Raw genomic sequence first — 18,736 nt, forward strand, 5'->3', positions numbered from 1 at the left:
GTCTTTCCCTCTCTGGATCTGAATGAAAAAGTATTTTAGAATGGAGACATCATGCATGTGTAAGACTCCATCTGCAGAGAAAGGGAGTTTTTTTTTGCATTCTTACAAACTTCCATGAAGTCAGTGTTCTGCAGCAGATGTGCAGTTATTCTCTCCAGCCCTGAAGACCCGAGCAGTGTGCTGTGCTGACATGCCCATTGCAGTATTGCACTCCTCCTCCAAGAATGAGCACACGACTTGTTTCAGTTCACAATTTTAATGTTTAAAAACTATAACTAAGGTAGTTATACAACAGAACTTCTTACATTTCTTTATTTACACCACATCCTGAAAAAGAAAAAAAAAAAAACCTATCGGAGTAACAGTGAAGTGCTGTAACTTGTAACTTACTAATCACATTCATCTGAAATCCATTTATAAGGTCTTTGCATGAGAAGATGGCAGTGGGCTACACGTACACTGGGCTCGGAAGATGGAGTCTAAAATACACTGGACTCTACAGAGTGGGCTACATACCAACAATCAGCTGTTTGAGGGGAGGAGGATTACTTAAAACAGTCTAAGTGGTGTCAACACTGAAAATAAAAGGCAAACATGCAAGATGCCCAGAGCTTGAGAAGAAGCTCTTCTTTCCTCCCTCTCACATGTGTGCTCATGGTTCAGACTGAGACATCTCACCTCCCCCTACCTCCCACACCGTCTCCAGTTCCCAAGGTTTCGGAAATGCAGCCATCCAATTTTGAGAAGAAAAGAAAAAAAAAAAAAAAAAGACAGGGGATTAAAATAAAAAAAAAAAAAGAAAAAAAAAAGAAGAAGAAGAACATTCTCTTTCCCACTGTCTGTTTTCATAAAATACTGTGCAGTGATTCAGTGTTAACAGTAAAACAGCATTACAGACAAGTTGTCACTGGGAGTTATGTCTACTTCTATATGACAAGCATTTGTCAGAGGACTTTTAAATAATTGGCCTTGACACCAGTAGAATCAATGTGATCGTGTCTCGGACATTTCCCTTTCTAAGCAAGTGAGAGTTTTAGGTTCCAAAATTACGTGAAGAGAACTATTTTTTTTTTAACCTGGGAGAAAAGGTACATTTTCCTACTAATTTCCAAACAATTCCCCTAAATATCTATGAGAACATTTGTTCTTGATAGGCAGAGACTAAGAGACCTCTATTTCAGTGCGGAATGACAATTGCAAAAATATACAGCCTATTTATTTACAACATATTTACATACAAGTGAAGCACTTCCTACAGTAAAGCCTCTGCTGCATAGATTCTTCCTGATTTGAAAGATACAAATTCAGGCCTGTCTCCAGATGGGCCCAGCTTCACAGTGTTCCCCCCCCACCCCAAGAAAACCCTGAAGAAGGAATGTCTCAGCCTTTGTGACAATTCACATGTTGCTCAAGAACTTTCCCTTGTTGGAGTCAGCATTTTTTTCTGTTGTTAGCTCCCCCCTCCCCATGTGTACGTGAAAGTCTCTTTTCTCCCCAGAAACAATTTACTCTGTGTATCTCTGAGGAAAGGTGTGTTCTGTTGCAAAACTACTGGACTTTCTTTGTTTGAAGTGACCAGAAGCTGGCTGTGGACTGCAATGGAGAATGGCAGACCTTAAAGCTCGGGTCCTTTGTAAGCCTCAAGACAAACGCAAGGGTACACGGGTGGCTTGAGCTCTCTGTTGAAGACCTGCTCTTCACCCTCACTGAAGGTGCCACCCAGCGTCCTCATCTCTGGAAATGGAGCCGAGCCTCCTTAAGTGGTGCTGACTTTACTGAGAAGTATCTTTGAAAGGAGGCCAGGGCTGATCACCTTCCACAGCAGGACCCTCCAGCAGGCCACAACATTTAACCCCTTTACCTCCAAGGGTGCATTTACAGCAGTTATTTCCTCTTGATCACCCCCAAATAAACCTCTTCCCCAAAGCCTTAACACCTCGTTTTTATTTCTGCACAGCTTTCAAGTATGGCAGCCTTCCTGTGCCTGAACCCAGTCACACCAGCCTTGTTTACAACTGTTGCCTGCACCTGTGGGCAGGGGATGAGGGACTCCTGAGGCCAAGGTCACGTCTTACACTCCCACCCCAACCCCCAAGACCTCACAAGTCTTGGGAGCCATCTTCTGAGGTAGGACTAGCGAGGAGGGATAGAGATTAAATGGCTCAGAACTTGCTGTGCTGACAAAGGTTGCCTGGAGGGTTTGTGAATACTGGGCTAGGGTGTCCCGCGAGGTGGTGCAGTGTATAGAGCAGTGGACTCTCGAGCGTGAGGTCCTGATTTTTGGTCTCCAGCATCGCACATGCCTGTTTCTCTCTTATAAATCAATCAATCTTGACAAAATATATACTAATAGCCTGCTGGGCCCTCACTCTTGGGATGTTAGATTTTGCTAGGTCTAGGGGCCAGAGAATTAGCATTCTGAAGAGTTCCAAGACTAAGCTGCTGTTGCTAATCTGGGGACCGCCTGCTGAGAACCTCTGGCTGAGAGGCTTCAGGCCACTCCAGAAGATGTGGGTTTTGGAGGAACTGTCTGAGACACCTCTGACGAAGCGCACAGGGGTCTGATGGCAGAACTTTGTCCACCTCAAGTCCTGCAGCCATGACCCACGTGAGTTGTTCTCATCTGGGTTTACTACCACACAAAACAGAATGGAGAAAGAGGACTGTTTCTATAGCTTACCACCTGTGAAATCATGCAGTATTGGTACTAAATCTATCTCAAGTGCTGTGTTCTGGCTTCAGAGGAGCAGGACTGCAGAAACACAAGGTTTATACAGACCATCAGGCAGGCCAAGCAAAAAAAGAGGGCACCATCTGTGGACTGTGCCTGGTGGCTTAGCCCCATAAGTGGCTCCTTTCATCTTCCCTCACCTCTTTCTCTTCTTCAGGTGCTGTTGGACCTGGATTTTCTCTTCCACCTCAGCTGGAGACCTTGCCTTGGGTGGCTTCTAATGGGTGGTGCCCCCGCCCCCCCCACCGTCCTGCAGGTGGTGTGTGGCTGGGGTGGGACGGTCCAGAGTCCACTAACAGCAGCAGCAAAGCCTTTGTGCAACACCCCCCCCCAACCCCCAAGATTCTCAGTGATGAGGCTCTTCAACAATCTCACTTTATTATCTTCCTGTCTGAGCTCAGCCATCTTTTCTACTGGCTCTGTTGGCCTAACCACTACACACAGCCTGCTTTTCAAAGGGAGCACATCCTAGGTTGCTAATGACAGGCTCAGAGTCTTTGATACCATTGTCTGACCCCAACTGTTCATAGCAAGAGCAGAATTCTGCCCTGTGCACAACCCCACCCCACAACTCTCAACAGCCAACTTTAGGGTTTACAGCAATTGGTGCTATAATGACTCGGATATCAGTGCTTAATCCAAAGCAGGAGATCAGCCCTGGTCACTGGAGTTGAGATTCCCACCTACCAAAAGAAGCCATTATTCCTAAAGGCTAAAGTGCAGTATTCTTTAGGCTAAGATCTAGCAGAAAAAACTTGTGCAGCACTTGATTGTGCTGCTAATGTCTGTAGTGCGTGTTTGGATACCAGTTCATGAGCCTGAACAAGGAGAGTAAGAGCCATACACGTAGTAGCTCATCCCACACAAAATGATAGAATTTTCAGTGGCTGCTGACAAATTCTAGGAGGGTCTATTCTATTCAGTCAACAATCCACTTAAGAGAGATTTCAGATTCCTGTCACTGTGGGTACCAATCTCTCAATAAATATATTTTTTAGTAAGAATAAAAACTCCCTGTACTGGCACATACAATCTAGATGTCTGAAAACATCACCATGCCTCCTAAGAGTGAATGAGAGTATTTTTCAATCGAGGTTATTCCGCTTGGCTATTTCATTATGGGTCGTCTAGGCAATGCCGCCCCCAAACAACCAACTTGTTTGGCCCCATCTCTGCATATGGAAGACACTTCTGAAAAGGCCAGCGGTGGCTGTGCATGTTACGAGGCTAGGTATCCTGTCTAAACAGTGAACTCTGACCTAGTTCTCAGGTGACACTAAAAGCTCTGACGATTCTTCCAAGAGCAGCAAGAAGTGATGTTTCTTCTCCCTCCTCCCTTCCCACCCCCAGAGGATCACCTGCGGGCGCTCTGATACCTGCTTTTCCTCTACGAGACCTATAGCTTGCAAAGAGAAGGGACAGGACTCAGGGCTAAGAACATGGGAACTCTTGCCAAGAGTCTGTGGGTAGGTGTCCCTTATCTCTGGATAAGAAATCAGTGCTCAGTGAACTTTCATGTTTGAGAAATCCAGCCAGAGTAGAGATAAGACACAGGTTCTGTTCCAAAGACCAGCTTAGAGAACACATATGTCTTTTAGTACTCACAATCCAGTCACAGGGGGTAACCTAGCTTGGGGTGGGGAGTGGCCTGGGTGTCTTTGCTTACAAACTACTGTTTCCCCTCTGTGCTTTCCCAGGCTCCATGCAGATTCATTCTGCATCCCAGAAGAGAGGGGATGGGTCAGAGTGCAAGGTAAGCCTATCCTGCCCACACACTAGGGTAGGGGCTAGTGGTGGCCTGCCCCTCCGTTAGGGACCAGACAAGAAGAGGAAACAGCACAGGTACTAACACCACCACCCCCATCCCAGCTGTGGGAAGGAAGAAAATGATTTCTCGAAAGTTCTTCTCCAAGGCCACTAGCTCTGAGAGTTCATCACTGTTTTTTTTTCACCCCCTGAAGATTCTGGGTGGATTGTTAATGGACAAGAAATAGGAATGAGACTTTTTTTAAGGTACAAAAATTCTTATATATTTTGTAATCACCTAGATTTATAGATATAAAACAAGTCTTTTAAAGACCCTCCCCCCTCCCCTGAAGCACCCCATATAAAACAGGAATTCCTTATCCTAGGCTCCTCCTTAGTGGAGACATTACTCTCAGAGCAAAATGGCTGGTGGACATAAGAGCTGCTGGGATTCTAACTGAATGAAATGCATCCCTCTTCCCCATCTCTAATAACATGGGTGGAGGGCTAGAGGCTACTTGCATTAGAGGAATTTTTCGTAGGCATCCGGACACTCCTTCTGCAGTGTTCTCACCACTCAGCTTGTTGCAAAGGTGCCACAGAAGCTGCCTCGGGAGAGTGAACTGACATAAAACACCAAGGGGGAAATGAGGCTTGGTGACCTACCTATACAGCCTCACATATTTACCTAGGCCCTGCCCAGCTGAGAGCACTCCCCGGAGTCCATGTGTGGAGGGACAGTGTGGAGGGCTGCTGGGCTGCAGGGGAGACAGCTGTCAGGGGATCAGAGCCCCCATAAACACGGGGCACACCCTGGTCCAGCGGTGACACAAACTTTACAACACGCCAGCTATCGCCCCTGTGTGCTATGGTAACCAAAATAAGCAAATTATTTAAGAAACCATTATTTTTTCTTCTGTAAAGCAAAATAAATCTATACAATTCAAAGTTCTTTTCTTTTCTAGAAAGATACAGAGAGGATGAGTATCAGGAGGAAAATGGATGGAGCGTCAACACGACGGTCATGTCTTCAAAGTTCTAAGAGACCGTGAGAGCAGAAAAATAAAAATAAAAGAGAATGAAAAGTAACCGACTAGGAGATGTAGCCAGGAGCTACATCTGCATCATTTTTTTTTTTTTTTGGGAAAAAGGAAAATCCATAATCCTTAACGTGACCCCAAATCTCAGAGGGACACAGACCATTCTAGGAAGGGGTCTCTGTTCTGCCCTAAGTGCTGTTCCACGGTGTATCCTGTGCTTGCTGTTGCTTCATAAACTTGCAAAAGATGGGATGAGGGGTTGTTGACGTGTGGTGACTTGACCGGGCAGCTGACAGGAATGCTTCCTCAGCTCGGCTGTCTCAGTGACTGCTCGATGAGCAGGCCCAGTCGTAGATAACCAGGGGGATGCTGACCAGCGAAAACAACACCCCGAGCACCAAGAAAAGGGCAGCCTGGAGCAACAGAAAGCCATGGGTTAGAGTCAGAGAAGTCCACACTCCCCACATGCACCTGCATAGAACCACAAAACCATTTGTCTCCTCCCTTCCTTTGGGTCCCCTTGCCCATGAAGCCGACTACAGCTATTGCTGAGCTGAGTGAGACTCTTCCTAAGATTCTGTAAGGATGGGATGGGGTGGGGTGCGGGGAGCAGTGTGGAGCCTGTCCTTTACCTTCTGTTCTTTAACCTCCACACTCATCTCAGACTGGGTCTGTTCTATAGCTGATGGGAAGGGACCGTACAGCCCCTTTCAAACTAAGATTACACCTCAAGAGAGACAGAGACAGAGAGAGAGAGAGAATATGGCTTTGGAAAATTCCCAAGTCATTGGTTATTCTTTTCCCAACCAGCCTAGGTTAAGGTTTTAACACTGGCAGGTCAACATTTCTGTGTGAAAGAGTGGGGAGGGACCAGGAGGTAGAGTGCATATGCTACAGTGTACAAGGACCTAGAGCTGAGCTCCTAGTCCCCACCTGCAGGAGGGATGCTTCATGAGACACGAAACAGTGCTGCAGGTATCTCTCTTTCTCTGTCTCCCCCTTCCCCTCTCAATTCTTCTCTGTCCTAGCAAATAAAATAAATAACAAAATATTAAGAAAATAAATAGTGGGGAAAGTGTCTATTAAAAGCAAAGGAAATCTGAACAGGTAAAGTAGGAACTAGTGTCTAATGCCAAGGTAGTTCAAAGGTAGTTGAATTCCCTACCTATAACACATGACTAAACCCAGAATCTGGAGCACACAGGGTTATAGACGGCTTGTCCTTAAGAGGGTGTGATGAGGCTTTGCACGGAGATTCACTGAGCAATGTAAGGGCCAAGGGGCCCAGACTGGACCATGTGGCAAAGATTCATGGGCAGCAGGCCTCCACCATTTCCTGACTGAATGTTAGTGCCTCTACTGCTGTGCTGGAGTCACAGCAGTTTCTATCTGTCTCCATGGAGCAACTAACTAAGGAGGTTTAGAAAGAAGTTAGGATCATGGCTTTAGGAGTACTCTTGTGGTGAGCTAAGTGCTCCCCCAACATGGATGCTCCTTCTCCAAATGCCTTCCTCCCTCTGTCTCTTTCCCTCTCTATCTCCCTCACTCCTCTCAATTTCTGTCTCTATCTTTAAAAAGAAAGAAAGAAAGAAAATAGATGCTTCAAGTAGCATCCCTTTCACCCCCACTCCCTTTACTATCTCTATTTTGTGCAGACACCTTTGAGCTTCACCAAACCCAGATCCAAGAATTCTAATACGGAAAGGTAGTTTCTGTGCCCAGGCCTGGTGCTCCAAAGGACTTCTGTGAGATCATTTTGGAAAAATACTCTACGCTGCTAGCTCAGCCATTCCTTGACTAGGAATCTTAGCACACACCACGGGTTACAATGAAAGCTCTGAGTCTCTGTCTACTTCAAATCCAGCTAAAGACAGAGTGTTGCCCTACATTTGAGACACAGAAAGCAAGACGGCCAGTCTCCCAGTTGGCCCTGCTCTCACTCATTGCAAAAACTCAAGTATCAGAGAAATAAAGCCAGAAGAGATATCGAAGGAAACAGAAGGTTTTGATAGCATAGTTTCACCCTCCCGAATGGGGAAACCACAAGGCTGCTGAGGTAACTAAAAGTAGTATTAGATGGTAGGAATGGTTGATTTATTTTTAGATAGAGACAGAGGGGCTGAGAAAGAGTGGGGGCTGGCCTCAAACCTGGGTGGCACACCCAGAAAAGTTGCACGCTATCCAAGTGAGCTATTTACTGAGCCAAAGATGGACTATTCATTTGACAAATACAAAAGAAAAACTAATCAGGAAAAAAGAAAGAAAGAAGGAAAGAAATCAGAGTGGCTGGCAAAAGACATACCCAAATTCTTTGATTTCCTTTATCTCCATCCTGGTTTGTGATTTTCAAATAGAGAGATGAAGGGAGAATGAAAATGAGCATATTAGCAGAGGTAACTCCTGTAAAAGAAAAACAGAAAAAAACAAAGTTAGGCCTGTTAATGTGAAAATGTGACTTTCTACACAGCCAGCGGCTGCCATAGGCCCACAAGGATTAAGCGCAGAAGCCATACCTATGACTCCAAAGATGTCCTTCATGGACTGGATGAAGATCACCAACAAGTTGATAATAACCAAGAGGATCAAGGTCACCACGACATGACGGCATAAATTGAACTTTGTTTTCTTTGCTAGTTCAAATAAAGATGAACGAACCTGCAGGAAAATAGAGATTCCATTTGGTGCCTATGGCACGCCAGCCAACCATTTCTCAGCAGAGACCCCATGTACCAGTGCACAGGAATCTGTGACGTGCTCTGTAATATTAGGTGAATGGATTTGTACAACTTAAGCAGTTTTGAGAGCAGGTAGCCTTTACTTTTGGAAAAAAAAAATTTTTTAGATTTTTTTTTAAAAACTTTATTTTATCTAATAGAGCAGAGAGAAATTAAGAAGAAAGAGATAGAAAGGGAGAGAAAAACAGAGAAACATCTACAGCACTACTTCACCACTCGTGAAGCATTCCCCCTGCAAGTGGGGACTGGGGGCTTGAACCTGGGTCCTTGTGCCTGGTAATACATGCACTTCATCAAGTGCACCACTACCCAGCTCTGGAAATTATTTTATATTAAATATTAAACATTATTTATTTATTTATTTAAGATAGAAATGGGGAGAAATTGAGAGGGAAGTGGGAGGACAGAGAGGGAGGGAGGGAGGGAGAGAGCAGCAGTACTGCCTCATCAGTTGTGAAGCTTCAGCCCTGCAGGTGGGGGCTGGAGACTTGAAGCAGGACCTTGTACATTGTAACAGGCATGCTCTATGGGGCGCATCACTGTCCAGTCCTTGGGAAGCAGTTTAATTTATATACAGTTCTTTTCTGAGGGGATAATTTATGGTTTTGTTTTACATAAGACAGATAAGAGCCAAAGAGAACTGAGTGTTCTCTTTGATCCCTTCACTGTTCATCTATCATGAATTACCAGAATTTGAGCAGACTACCTTTCTCTGTAACAAAAGGGACAGGTGTTATCGATGGAGGATTAGTTAAGTGACTGGTATACAAGTTATCAATGACAGCTGTCTATACACAACAGAATACTACTCTGTTATTAAAATGATGAACTTGCCATTTGCAACGAGATGGATGAGATTTGGAGTAGTAATTATGCTAAGTGAAATAAGATGGAAGGAGAAACATAATAACAAATGATTTCACTTATATGAGGAACACAAAGAACCAGACACATGAACAGACCAAACTAAGTGGAATCTGACGATAAAAGTGAGGTCACCAGCAGGGTGGAGAGGAAAGGGGGAGGCAGGGGGGGCAGGGCCCCAATGCACTGTGGTGGGGGGAGGGGTGTTAGCACTTTGGCGGAGGATGAAGTGTGGCGTCACATATCTGAAAGTGTGAGCCTATATTCACACATATACAACACTGTAAAGCAGTGCCACATCACAGCAAAAAGAGGGACCAACTAGCTAAAGTTAAGTAAGATTCATCCCACCAGAGGCTACCCTATCTCCCTTTTATTTATTTATTTTTTTAAGTAGAGAGTGAAAGACATGGAGGGAGAGAGATAGTGAGGAAGGACACCTGCTGCACTATTTCACAGCTAGTGAAGCTTGAGACTGCAGATGGGAGTTGGGGCTTGAACCCAGATTCTGTCACATGATAATATGTGCACTCTATCAGTACATGACCCAGCCCTGATCCCACTTCCTTTTTGAAGAGCTGTCAAAGCCTTGGGACCCTTCTCTAATGCTGTTTCCACGACACAAGAAGTTGGCCAGCAGTTGGCTTTCTCTGGAATAGTCTTTTACTCACTGTGAAAAACAACACTGGCACCGTGAGGATGACAGCTACGATGACAGCCAGCCGCACCGTCAGGATGAGAATGTCATTTTTATTTTGGTACTTGTGCAAGAGGTCTGACTGCACGCTTTCTAAAAAACAAGGGGAAAGACACAAGAGCACATCACCAGATGGTGGTTTTTCCCCAACAACAAGGACTCTGGAGACTAACAGGCCAGGGAAGAAATAGGTGTTGAAGTGTCCATTCTAATGGTTTATAAAGACAGCTTGGTATGAGCCAGGTTCCACCCATCCGTACGTGACTTTGCTGAAAAAGGCTTTATATCAAGTATTGTACAGCTACATGGGGAGGGCATGCCTAGCTTACCTAACTAAGTCTGGGTCAAGCACAAAGTCCCTCTTAATCTAGACTTTCCCGCCCACTCAGTGCCATGCACCAGACAGAGAAGGCCAAAACAGTCATTCATGGTCTTGCTAGGAATACACTCCCCCAGAGCCCAACTCCTTCTCCTAGTTCAGTAGAGATATGAATAGAATTCAACCACCATCATGAAAATAACTTTCTTCTACATGTTTTTCTTAGTATTACACTAAATCAAAGGATTCCAGGGAAGGTGCGGAAGGAGGGAGTTGGGGATTTCGGGTCTTGGTGCATGATGGTGGGAAAGGACCTAAGTTGGGGTGTGAGTGATTTGCAAACGCCAGCTATGGGGAGATGAGAAACCGTACCCACATGTCAATAACTATACTGTAAACCATTAACCTCCACACCAATAAAAGGGCTTTTAAAAAAATCTAGCCAGCTTATGTACCATGCTGAATGTTTTCTCAACTCTAAACTTAGAAAGTGTTAGTCTTAAGACGCTCGAAGTCAGAATGAGTTGTAAGTGCATGGAAATGCTCACTCTTCCGATAAGATATTTCTTTTGCCATGATTCTCTCTCTCTCTCTCTCTTTTTTTTTTTTTTTTTTTACCAGAGCACTGCTCAGCTCTGGCTTATGTTAGCGCAGGGGATTGAACCTGGGACTTTAGAGCCTCAGGCATGAGAATCTCTTTGCATAATAACCATTATGCTATCTACCCCTGCCCTGCCATGATTCTCATACTCACCAATCCATGACTTCTCATTGTACCATTTAGGGGATGAATTTTCGTCTGTACCTAGCTTTCATTTGGAAAAAAGGACTATAGATGATAATATCTCCTTAGTTCTAATTTCCTTGATTCAAAAACCGTAATTATTTAAATACTACTAGTCCTTTTGTATTTATTTATTTTTTCGAGATTTTTTTTATCACTTCTTTGTGAGAAACAGAGAGAGAATGAGAAAGGATTGAACTCGGGACCCTGAGTGTGAGAATCTAATACTTTATCCACTGTGCCACTTCCTGGGATGCTTTTCTTCTTTAAATGTAAAAATATGAAATGTCTTGATATTCTACTACATGTCGGGGAAATGCAGTTGCTAAGAAAAATCATACAAGATAACAGCAAGACATCCAACTAATATTAAGTTCTGTCTCACTGCCTCTGTAGCTACTCTCAATCCTACAGTTCAGTAGGAAACTTAGAAATACCACATCTGGGACAGTGAAATAGTTCACTTGGATAATGTGCTGCTTTGCTATGTGTAGACCTAGGTTCAGACCTGGGTCCCACTGCATTAAAGGGAGCTTTGCTTTTAGCCCCATCCCCTACCGCTGTCTGTCTTAAAAAAACAAAACAATAAAGAGAAATGCCAATTTTCTGTAACATGGTAATATTCTAGTACCAGGATAAATCAGTGATCGCTAAATGTGCTTTAAGTTCAGAGACACATTTGTATTTATGTTCACGAAAAATGTCCCCCAAGGAATATTACTCAAAAGAGAAGAATGTGAAATCTATATACTTAGATTAAATCCCAAGTTATACTGACAATGAAAGATGTTTAAGTTGCAGGGTAATTTGAATAGTAGATGAAGAAGCTGTGACAAAATAGAAGCTATTCATACTCAGATAGTCAAAATTACAAATAAAACTCTGCTCTCTTTTTCCAAGCTTTAGTTCTTTCAACTTTAGATATCATTCCTTTAAGTATTTGCAAGGATCCAGCTTCCGGCAAGCAAATTAGGCATTTTATTTTTAATTAACTCGGAGTGTCATGAGGGTAGCACTCTGTGCTTTCCCACTTTCAACATCTGTCTCTGACTTGCTTTTCTATTAATGGAACATGACCCAATTTGCAGCAATTAGGAAAGCCTTCCCCAAAGAGGTTTTAACTTCCTTCAGCAAAGGTGGCATGCTTATGAGATGGGATTTCTCTAAAGAACACTACTGGGAAAAAATTATAGTATGTAGTTTCAGTAATTATTCTACTGTATGTAATCATTTACTTTAAGAGAAGGAAAAAAACAAGCAAAAGTAATGGACATATTTGCTGCTTTTTTCTGGCTACCATGTTCCAAGTTATTTATCTTTTTTAAATAGTTTTTTATATTTATTTTCCCTTTTGTTGCCCTTTTTTTGTTATAGCTATTATTGTTGTTATTGATGTTGTTGTTGTTGGATAGGACAGAGAGGGAAGAGAAAGACAGACACCTACAGACCTGCTTTACCACCTGTGAAATGACTCTCCTGCAGATGGGGAGCCGAGGGCTTGAACCAGGATCCTTATGCCGGTCCTTGCGCTTTGCGTCACCTGCACTGAACCCGCTGCACTACCACCTAACTCTCCCAAGTTATTTATCTTTTAAAAAGATTTATTGATTACTGAGAGAACAAGAGATCGAACATGTCTAAGAGTCCAACCCTTTATCTACTACCTCCAGGGCCACATTCAATGTTATTTTGACATTGACCTTGACGGGTTCCTTCACAAGCGTCAGCATTTATGTACTCACCATAGAAAGTCAGGTAACCGAAGATGGCAGCCAGGAAGTACATGACAAACATGGCGAAAAAGGAGATATTTGAAACCATCTGCATCCTTTTCTGTGATCGACTGAAAATGAAGACAAAAGGAGGTAGAAAAGATCAAGATTTTTGTGACTGAATCTAAGCATCTGTATTAACACTGAAGAGTAGTAACTGAATGTCCCTTTTATTTGACCACGGGGCATATCTGACCAGCTAAACTCACCCCAAGTGTGGCCCTTTTACATCATATGGACACCACGAGGGAGTGATGCCATGCCACTAACAAGTGCTACAGTGTCCCGTCCCCCGTTCTTGATGCGTGTGCTTAACCAGGTGCGCCACCGCCTGGCCTCTTTCCCCATTCTTCTTGAAAGAATATCATGTTCTCATCTGAAGGGCAGAGGGTGTTTTTCATTTGTGTTTGATATTATCCCCACATTCAGAATGCACAGGTTAAAAAAGAAAAAAAAGGAAAGAAAAAAAGAAAAGAAAGAAAAGGGCAGAATACATTCAGGGCTGTACTTCCAGCCCCAGAGACCAGTGGCAGAGCTGGAACTTGACCTCAGGTATTCTGCTGCTGTTTAGGTTCCAGGGGTGCCAGAGGAGTCCTCGGGCTGCACCTGGAATCTACCTCCAGAGCAACAGGCACCGAGACCACAGGTAGATCGATGAAGGACTTGCTTGATACTTGAAGGCACATTTCTTTTCAGGATTTGGAAGATCCTTTCTGTCTCTTTTGTGGCTGAGACAGAACTTGAACTCAGGAACAGACCATGGCAGTTCTAGCTTTGGATTGTGTCAGAATAGGGAGTATGGGAAACAAAGAAGCCCACACGTGAGAAAAATACAAATAAGCAGTGGGTGGAGCTCAGGGGTGGAGTATTTGACTGCAGATCAAGAGAAAAATACAAATCGAAGGCTGGATTGCCAAAATGTAAAAGATGCCAAAGACATAGTTTAAATGCCTGCAATACAGGGATCATAAAGTAAATTAAAAAAAAAAAAAAAAACTTTACATCAGTAAACAAGCAGAGCTAGATATTTCACCATTTCACATTTCAAGTCCACAGAAAAGAGGAAGACTCCTGAGTGAATTTTACTCTCAGTGTGAGTGACTTTACTTTATTTCAAAGTGGAAATGGAGAACTATGTCATCTATCTCTACTGAGTTTGAGACAATGCCACAATGACCAGTTTTATGTAGAAAGTCTGACAAAAACAGGTCAAAAGAGAACACATGAGGACATTTAGAAGCAGGTTTCGAGTTTTCTCTAGAACACACAGAGCCAGAAAACAAATCTGTAGAAGGATCTTAGTCATTCCAAATGAACAGTAATAATATTCTTAGGTTATCGAAGAGCTCATTTGGGTAGTACAACAACTTTGCCCAGTGAGTGACCTAGGTGCTGGACTCTCTCTGCCTCTATCTTAAAAAAATAAGAAGAAGAAATAAGACACAAAAGAAAAGAAAACGGGGGAGTCGGGCGGTAGCACAGTGGGTTAAGCACACATGGCACAAAGTGCAAGGACCAGCCTAAGGGTTCCGGTTTGGGCCTCCGGCTCCCCGCCTGCAAGGGGGAGGGGTTGCTTCACAGGTGGTGAAGCAGATCTGCAGGTGTCTCTCTTTCTCTCCCCATCTGTCTTCCCCTCCTGTCTCCATTTCTCTCTGTCTTATGTAATGACAACATCAACAACAATAACTACAAGAACAATAAACAAATAAGGGCAACAAAAGGGAAAATAAATAAATATTAAAAAATTTTTAAAAAGGAAAGAAAACAGAAGAATAATATCCTGTTGTCCAGTTAATGGTCTTAAGATGGATTTTGTTTCTGTCTGATTAAGACTGACTTTTCCCACGTAGACCAATAGGCAAATCAGACATGGTGTCCTTAGCCATTTGGAGATCATTACTATCCATTTACAAAAGAAGTATAAGTCCCATAAATAAACACCCTGGCTTGAGCTCCTTTAGTGTTTACAAAAATCTGTTGTATCTAAAAGACAAAGCTAGCAAAAAAAAAAAAAAAAAAAAATCCACGTAGCCGACCACACTGCATCTTTATGGCCAAAGAATACAATAGGTTTCTGATCGTTTGTTGCTTCTCTCTTAAAATGCAGTAGTGCTCAGGAATGGCACCAAGTAACTGCAGAAGTTGGGAGTGGAATCCATGGGGGTCCATCAAGCACATCTGCCTAATTGTGTATGACTATTATTAGGGGTGTGGCAGGAATAAGATGTGAAACTTGGACCAGTTATGGTGTGCTGCACCAAAGCAAAGGACAAGAGAAAAGGGAAATGGATGGATAAAAGGAGTCTGGAGTTCTGTTGCTGATGGTGAAGGACCTATGCTGGGGAAGAAAGTGACTTGCAGACACTGATCATGGGAGATGAGAAACTGTACCCACGTACCAACAACTGTGCTGCAAACTATTAACTTCCCAATAGTGCGGGAGAAGAAAGGAAGGGCTAAGGCCTAACAGTTAAACAAGTCTCTTACTCTTTCAGTTCACTGTAAATTGGCAGGACAGACGGGTGGCAGACAAACGCAAATGCAATCGTTGGTAAAGCATACACGGTCTGTTTGAAAGGAAACAAAGAATTAGAAAGAGGCATTCCATCATCATGCTCATGGCAGTTCTGGTCTTTTTTTTTTTTGGACTTTCTGTTATTTTTCATTTATTATTTATTGGATAGAGACAGAGAGAAATTGAGAGGGAAGGGGAAGATATTTCTGGTCTTTCTAAGTGGCCTCCTCATCCTACAGCACTTGAGAACCCCCTTGGATGATTTGGTGGTTAGGAGCACCTTTTCTAAGAGAGCTTAATCTAGCTTGAGGCAGGATGCTCTGGGGACAGAGGCGTCTTATTCGGCTCACCTCCAAGTGTGTTTCTCACCTTCTGGGCAGAGCAGCACCTGCATTACACGGCACTAGCTCACCACAAGGCTTTTCCTTTCCATTTTTCCTACATGGCTTTGCCTTGTCCTCCACAGTCCTTAGCAGCAGCTAGACCACTGCTGTCCTCTCAACTCCAACGGGTGAGCTGGTCTACCCAGCACTTTGGCCACCATCTCACTGCTCTTTGCTAGATATTAAGACTTTTTTTCAAAAGGTATCAAAATAGATCTCAAATTTCGCATTAAATCAGGCTGAAAAGACGGTATCTACAAAGAAAGCCACAGGGCATTTGAAAACGGCTCACTGCTTTGCCGTGCATGTCACCCAGGCTCGAGCACAGCTCCTTAGCACACTGAAGGAATTTTGGTGCTGCAGTTTCTTTCACTCTCATAAATAAAAGAAAGAAAGAAAAGAAAGATAGAGGGAGCAAGTAAGCAAGAAGAAAAGGAAAGAAAAGATAGAAAGAAAGGAAGACAGGAAGGAAGGAAGGAAGGAAGGAAGGAAGGAAGGAAGGAAGGAAGGAAGGAAGGAAGGAAGGAAGGGGAGGCAGGCAGGCAGGGAGAAAAAGGGAGGGGGCTTGGGTGATGGCACACCGGGATGAGGACATGTTACAGTGTTGCAAAGACCAAGGTTCAAGCCCTCAGCCCCTACCTGCGGGGTGGAGGGGAAAGCCTCACGAGTAGTGCAGCACTGTTGCATCTATTTCTCTTCCTCTTTTCTCATCTCCCCCTGCCCTCTCAACTGCTGTCTCTACCAAATTAATTGATTATAAGAAAAAAAGAAAAGTGAAAAATTACTTCAGATTCACTACTTCGGCTTTAGAGTTTAAAAAACAAACAAGTAAACTCTTAAAAGCAAGATGAGTTTAGGCAGAAACAATTTGGCAGAGAAGAAAAATGAAGTGACAGTCTTGATGGTTTAGCGCTGCCAAACACTGAGTCAGTCATATTCTAGCGAGATGTTATAACATACATAATAGAATTCTCATTTTTGCATGTAGGTTAACTCACAGGAGGATTCAAATTCAATCCCGACTGTTTCTATTAGCCTACTATTTCCCAAACTATCAATAATTTCTCAATAATAAGAACGTATTTAAGAACTAATTTGTGGGGGCATCATGTTGTTACTGTACAAGTTAGGAAGTAGAGGGGTGCCTAGCTGTTACTCCCAGATAAGAAATAGTGACCTTGAGATGCTACTAATTTCCTTTTCACACAGGAAGAAAAGAGCTAAGATAATTAGCCAGAAGAGAACTTTTCATGGGTAAGAGAGAACATGACATATTTGTATAATTCTCAAAGATCTCTCAATGGTTTAGAAAATATGAAAGCAGCTGTATTATGCTTGACATTTATTTATTTTCCCTTTTCTTGCCCTTGTTGTTTTTTCATTGTTGTAGTTATTATTGTTGTTGTCGTCGTTGTTGGATAGGACAGAGAGAAATGGAGAGAGGAGGGGAAAACAGAGAGGGGGAGAGAAAGACAGACACCTGCAGACCTGCTTCACCACCTATGAAGTGACCCCCCCTGCAGGTGGAGAGCCGGGGGCTTGAACCGGGATCCTTACGCCGGTCCTTGTGCTTTGCGCCACCTGTGCTTAACCTGCTGTGCTACCACCCGACTCCCACTTTTTATTTTTATTTATTTTTTACCATCAAGGTAATCACTAGGGTTTGGTGCCTGCACACCTCCACCATTCTTAATGGTCACTTTTTTCTGGATAGAGAATGATAGACAGGGAGAGAGAGAAACAGAGAGGAGAAACAGCAGCAGCACTGTTCTACTACTCAAGAAGCTTCCCCCACCCCTACAGGTGGGGATTGGGAGCCTGACTTGAAGTCTTTGACCATAGTAATCATATGCTTTCTACTGGGTAAGCTACCAGCGAACCTTGTATAATGCTTTTTGAAAAGAACAAATTCCCCCAAAACAATTTACACATAAAAAATATGAGAAATATAATATCCTTCATAAAAGTGGACTCCCTCTCTTTTTTTTTTTCAAAAGACAAAGAAATTTACCTTTGAATTGAAGGTAAAATATTTTGGTATACACATGTCAGCATTTGTTGAGTTAGCACTTATTGTCGAATTTAGCTCTGTACCAGGGCAGGGGATCTTAAATTTCTTATAAATGACCTAGTATCAAAAACACAAGAGAAGCAACAGTGACTTTGTCAAATAAGGTCAAGTAATAAGTAATTAATACATGCATCACACTGTAACAAAAACAGACCCAATGTTTTAATCAGCACTTACCACTATTAGGAAAAAAACCATACAGCTCAAGGAAAATCCACTTGTGTAGCCAAGATAGCCTAAAAATAATTTAAAACACTCATTGTTATAATTTCATCTATCAACTTGGGTTTTCTTCCTCCAATGTATTAGTACAGACATTAGTTTGGGGTTCTATACATGCCAGTGTGGTAAGATCTATTCTTCGACAGTGCTGCTATGTGTGGCAGCAACAGTGGCTTTGCATAAACTCATTATTACTTTTTTTTTTTTTTTTACTTTGATTCCAGTTCTCCATAACTCACTAGAGAATTCACAACCGAGGGGCAAAGAACTAACTACCCCACTTTGGCCACGATTTGTGTTGCTCGACTCTGATAACAGGTAAACCCATTTACTTCTTGCTCCACGCTGAGCTATGTTCCCCTTACTGTCGGTACAGTGGGTGTCAGCTACAAAATTTGTCTCCCAAGACAGAGGGTATGCAAAGCACAGAGCAAAGGAAGTGACTTCCAGGGCTGAGCATCTGGGGGTTCTCACTGTGCCCTCAACCACACTCACTGACCATGACCTTCCACTAACTCTGGGGACTGCATCTACCTCAGTCCTACAGCTACTTAAACTGAAAAGAGCTACCAGGATGCAGGAAAAGTCCACACATAGGCCCAACAAAATAAGTAGCTTAAAAAAGAAAAAAAAAAGTCTAGTTATAGGTCCTCCATAACAGCTAGGAAGGCCTATGATTTTTTACACAAAATAAAACACTGTGGAGGCCTGGAGGTGGCACAGTGGTTAAAGCACTGAACTGTTAAGCATGAGGTCCTGAGTTTCATTTCTGGAGTAGCGTGTGTCAAAGTGATGCTTTGGTTTGTATTCTCTCTCCTCTCTCTTCCCCTCTACCCCACCCCCCTTAATGAACAGGG

At 43.1% G+C, this 18,736-nt stretch overlaps 1 protein-coding gene across 1 annotated transcript in view; it reads right to left on the bottom strand.

Annotated features, from left to right (window-relative positions):
- Positions 1 to 237: 237 nt before the first annotated feature.
- SLC38A1 (solute carrier family 38 member 1) overlaps positions 238 to 18,736 on the bottom strand; it is a 97,622-nt gene continuing 79,123 nt past the window's right edge. The window contains exons 10-17 of the mRNA XM_060191456.1: positions 17,835 to 17,893; positions 17,598 to 17,714; positions 15,176 to 15,255; positions 12,659 to 12,759; positions 9,788 to 9,906; positions 8,031 to 8,172; positions 7,820 to 7,917; positions 238 to 5,930 (exon numbers count right to left, since the gene is read on the bottom strand). Of these exons, the coding sequence (XP_060047439.1) occupies positions 5,838 to 5,930; positions 7,820 to 7,917; positions 8,031 to 8,172; positions 9,788 to 9,906; positions 12,659 to 12,759; positions 15,176 to 15,255; positions 17,598 to 17,714; positions 17,835 to 17,893 (809 nt within the window). The 3' untranslated portion in view covers positions 238 to 5,837. The remainder of the gene's footprint in view (positions 5,931 to 7,819; positions 7,918 to 8,030; positions 8,173 to 9,787; positions 9,907 to 12,658; positions 12,760 to 15,175; positions 15,256 to 17,597; positions 17,715 to 17,834; positions 17,894 to 18,736) is intronic.

This window comes from Erinaceus europaeus, chromosome 5 (assembly GCF_950295315.1).
Source record: "Erinaceus europaeus chromosome 5, mEriEur2.1, whole genome shotgun sequence".
Lineage (NCBI taxonomy): Eukaryota > Metazoa > Chordata > Mammalia > Eulipotyphla > Erinaceidae > Erinaceus > Erinaceus europaeus.